Source organism: Psammomys obesus, unplaced genomic scaffold (assembly GCF_907164565.1).
Source record: "Psammomys obesus unplaced genomic scaffold, mPsaObe1.curated_primary_1811, whole genome shotgun sequence".
Classification (NCBI taxonomy): Eukaryota; Metazoa; Chordata; class Mammalia; order Rodentia; family Muridae; genus Psammomys; species Psammomys obesus.
The window spans coordinates 23,462,735-23,467,600 of NW_026595981.1; the positions used below are offsets into that span (position 1 = coordinate 23,462,735).

Sequence of the window (4,866 nt, forward strand, 5' to 3'; positions counted from 1 at the left end):
AGACCCAGCCTGAAAATAAAACATGAAAATAAGGGTGTGTGTGTGTGGGGGGGAGAATACAGAGAATGGAGAAAGTTCCCACAATTGTTTTTTTGGTGAAGGGAGAATATACTGGTATAGATAAATAATTGGTTGAGGTAGCAAAGTCAGGAGGATCCAGGCTTGTCATTGCTTCATCCCTGGGAACTAGGCATCTGGGTCTTCCTTATTTATTCTGTCCCTGTGCTGGCTTTATTCTATATCCAAAGAAGGCACTCAGAAGGCAAGGCTGTGGCTTTTTGCCTTCACGTGCCGATTGCCAAAATCAATCCCAGAACTTGTCTGACTGGCTCTGCGGAGGCACGGAGATAAACAAGGCTCGAGCAAACAAGAGGGAAACCTGCTTGTCCTTCATCTGGCTTGGCGAGCAACGTAGGCACTCGCTAATCAGCACCCATCCCTGTGACAATACAGACTGTCCTTCCAGAGAAACGTGACATTATTATGTTGGCAGCAGTAACTTAGGGGAGGAGAAGAAGAAAAGATGGGGCCCCACTGTAGTAGTAAGAAACTGGGTACCTTAAGGGACTGGGGGGTTCCTTAAACCTTTCTGGCTGGAGCATACACTGGCCTCTCTTTCATGAATGTGGGTCATTCTCATCACCTTGGGAGGCTAGACTCTGGCAGGTCTGGCGATGTAGCAAGGCTGCACGTGCTCATAAGAAGAAACGACTTTCCCGTCCTTGATCTCCTTGGTGAAGGTGCATATTTTAACCAGTATCCAGGATGGGGGTCCAGAGGCACGGCAGGGCTTGGGAACCCCAGGCAGTGATGTAGATGTACAAACCGGGGCCAAACACTCCACAGCTCTGGCCTGGCAGGATGACTCCCGTTTGGTGGCACACGGGTTACAGGGAAGTCTAGGTAGAAACAACAACAGCAGCAACAACACAGCAGCAGCAACAACAACAACAACAACAACAACAGAATTTTAGCTGTGATTGAGGAAGGGCAATGATCATCGCTGTGGAGAAGATGGGAGTGGCAAGGTTTTCACTCCTTGTCACTCAGAGTAAGCGTCCCTCAGTGCTTATTCATCCATTTTTGTGCTGTGGTTAGGAGAAGAACGAGAGTTAGAGCAGATCCTTTGGAAGACAGCCTCCTGGCTTGAGAAGGATTGCCAGCGTTAAACTTCGGCTCTAGCTCCATGGAAACCACACTGCAGCAGCAGTCAAAGGCATGGCCAGGGCCCAGCTCTCTTATCTGCTGGTGGGCGACCTTGGCTGAACCCACCGGCCCTCCTGAGCTTTAGTTTTGCGTGAGCAGACGGGACACAGTGGGGGCTAACCTCACACACCAACAAGGGGATGCAGCAAGGGGAGGGGCTTCCTCTCTAGAGAATGAAGATGAGTTACGTCGTTTCCTTGTGTGTGCAGGCTTCCTCATACAATTAGAGATGGTCTGAACTGCACTGACGGAGGCGTCTTTAGCTTTGGGTGTTTTCTGTTTGTTTGTTTGTGTTTTATTTTAGAAAACTGGAGTAGCCGATGGTTTGCAATAAGTGTTCTTTTTTGCAATACATGATTTTTACTGGGTAAATGCTGGCCTCTGGTACACTGTAGTTCTTTAAAGAAACAGCACCTGTTAACGCCGCACTTGCGCTGTGCCCACAGGCCAGTAAAGGGAATGCAGTGAATGGAGGGGACTGATAACTTTGGGGAAGTTGATGTCCTTCGCCATATTAACGGAGCTTTTGCAGGGGATAGTTTGGCCTGAGTTGCTTTAAAGAACTCACGCTTGGCTGAGTTCTATATGGTTTGCTTGGCTTATTATCAGTTAAAAAAAAACAAAAACAAAAACAAAACCTTATTTGTAAAAGAAAGGATCTAGAAACACAACATGTCAGCACGCCGCTGTTGGGTCAAGTGCAATATCTAGACAGGGTGGGGGTTTCAGCCTGAGCACTGTGTTTCTCTACGGAACCAGGGCGGTCCTCTCTCATTTTGAAAACAGTCCCATGCTCGTCTTAGGCCAGTGGCTCTCAACCTTCCTAATGCTGTGACCCTTTTGTACAGTTCCTCATGTTGTGCTGATCCCACCCCCAGCAAGAAAATTCTTTTTTTGTTGCTGCTTCATAGCTGTAATTTTGATGGCTATGAGTTGTAAGGTAAATATTTGATGTTCCCGATGGTCTTTGGTAACCCCTGTGGAAGGATCGCTTGAGTTCAAAGGGGTCACCACCCACAGGTTGAGAACCTCTGTCTTAGTGGGCTGCAACCTACAAGGGACTAATTTGACATGTGGCCTTTCAAAGCAATTTAGTCCCACCCGCTAGCCAAACCTCGAACTGGCACTACATTACAACTGTAGGCCTTTCGAGAATGTTTGATCACTGCCAAGAAGATCAAAGCATTGGTCTCTGATGCCCCTTCCTCCCACCCCATGTGTGTGAGTGTGTGTGTATCTCTCTGTGTGTGTCTGTGTGTCTATAGCTTTCTCTTATACATTGTTTTAATTTTACATACCTGCCATCCAAGCTCTCCAATAGGCTGCGGTAGGTGACAATCTCAGACTCCAGGCGGGACTTGATGTCCAGCAGCACTTCATATTCCTGGTTCTGTCTTTCCAGGGCAGCCCGGATGTCTGCCACCTGAGCCTCCAGGTTATGGATCAGATTCTGGATCTGGGCCAGCAGGGTGGTGTAGCGGGCCCCTGTCTCTGCTAGGATGCATTCCTGGGAGTCTCTCTGTGGAAGATCAGGAAAACAGATTCTAATGATGACTCCTTCGAAGTCCCCTTAAGGTCACCGTTAAAGCCATTTTAAGCAATAGTTTCTTTGTACTAATGGCTCTCCAACACCTTTATTACTTCCTAACAAATAAATCCAAAACAAAAATGATAAATTTGCTTTCCTTTGTGCCCTCTCTCTCTTTTTTAACCTCTCTGGCTTTTTTCCCTTTGTTCTTTTTTGTTTCCCATTACCTCTGGAGAGAGAGAGAGAGAGAGAGAGAGAGAGAGAGAGAGAGAATTCTACCTTATTTTATTGAAGGCTCAGGCATTAGAATTGTACCAGAATACCTCATTCAGCCAGCCTTTGAGCCTTTCAAGGGAAGTGAGCAATGTTTAACTAGAGGCATTTCCCCTCAGCGGGTCAACTCCTTTATAAGTAAAACACGAGTGTTGAAATGTGAACGTGTCAAGTTCTTTCTTGTTCTATCATTTTGTAGGTCTACGGGATTTTAGGTTTTAATAACCCTGGTTATTCACATGGCCATCTCAACTTTTATAGAGGAGAAACATGAGGTTCGGTGAGTTGCCCAATATTCCATGACTAGCAGGTGATGAAACCTGGGGCGAGGTTTTCCTAATGTCCTTCCTCGCAGGACATTTGAGTACTGTCTTATTTCTGAGACTCAGTCTCAGGAAGCAGAGGTGGTGCTGGCTCTGGGAGCCGATCCTGGCACATTTCTTTGGTGACTCGTGGCGTTGGGACCTCAGTGTCTCCATCTGTGAACTAGCTGTGATGGCTCTTAGTGCGCATCTGGCTTGGAGAAACCATCCTGGTTTTCAGGACCTCACCAGTCAAGTCAGTTAATGGTTTCCATCTCCGCTTTCAGAACCTTGTTTCATAATCCCATTTGGTAGTTTACAATAATGCTTTGCATAAGAGAACCCAAATGCTCTCCTGGTGTTTCTTAAAAGTGTTTTCCATGGGTCACAGTTGCTGTAGGGGGCAAAAAGAATGTCCATAATCGAAGAAGTTTTGGAATCCTGAGTGCTGCACCCCTCCTCGGAGATCCATGGCATTTATCAATTTGTAGGCTCGCTCGCAGAAAGGCTAACTCTTGTGCAATCCAACATTTCCAAGACTGACTTGACCATAAAGTTCCTTTCTCATCATAGACCCTTTAGACAGAGACACAGTCTTGGAAACAGTGTAACACCCGGACATCAGGGACTGTTGACACCAGTAAGTGTCAAATATCTGAGTTCCAGAAATTTTAAGATCATTTACAGGGATAAAAAAATGGAGGCAGTATCAGGGAGGTGGGTTTTTTTCTGGAAAGACCACCATTTCTATGATGGTGGTAAGTAAATAAGGAAGGAAGGAAGGAAGGAAGGAAGGAAAGAAGGAAGGAAAAAAGGAAAGGAGGAAGGAAGGCTTGGTCGGCCTCCTGGGTACCATTCGGTGCTGAGCCTGCAGCTCAATCTTGAGGGTACTCATGGTGCATCTCAGTTCTACGATGTCCTTCTGGCAGCATTGCTGCTGTTGAGAGCTGCTCACTACTTGTTGATTCAGTTCCTCCATCTGAAACACAGTGATTCCGGGTCTTTTGCTAGGAAGCATGACACAAAAGGGGTCCTAGAAATATATAGCTTATTGCTTTTTTTTTTTTTTAACTTGTTTGCTCTCCCTACCTGTGTATTGAACCATTGTTCTACATCTTTACGGTTTGTCTCCATGATAGACTCGTACTGACATCTCATTTCTTGTAGAATTTGATTTAGGTCAACAGAAGGGGCAGCCGTTACTTCAATGTTGATTCTGTCCCCGAGTTGGCACTGTAAGGAATTGATTTCCTATGGAAAGAAAAGGAATGTGAAGTTATTTAGTGAAGAGATGACCATTCCCTGCTGTGTTCTTGTTTCAGTTTAACAGAAATAATTTAGTTTAATTGGGTCTGTAATAAATAATTGTGAGACCAGCCCATAAAAAAGGGGCACATGACTTATAGGCGTAATTGATATGCCCTTACAGTAATTGAAGATGAGTTCAGGTATGACTGTGCTTGAACATGTGCAGAAGAAGGAGGAGGAGGACATGAAGAAGAAGAAGAAGAAGAAGAAGAAGAAGAAGAAGAAGAAGAAGAAGAAGAAGAAGAAGAA

General features: G+C 45.5%; 1 protein-coding gene across 1 annotated transcript in view; it reads right to left on the bottom strand.

The window, feature by feature from the left end:
- Positions 1–652: 652 nt before the first annotated feature.
- Positions 653–4,866, bottom strand: part of Krt39 (keratin 39) — a 6,800-nt gene continuing 2,586 nt past the window's right edge. Inside the window, exons 4-7 of the mRNA XM_055620178.1 lie at positions 4,399–4,560; positions 4,163–4,288; positions 2,505–2,725; positions 653–899 (exon numbers count right to left, since the gene is read on the bottom strand). Coding sequence (XP_055476153.1) covers positions 653–899; positions 2,505–2,725; positions 4,163–4,288; positions 4,399–4,560 — 756 coding nt within the window. The remainder of the gene's footprint in view (positions 900–2,504; positions 2,726–4,162; positions 4,289–4,398; positions 4,561–4,866) is intronic.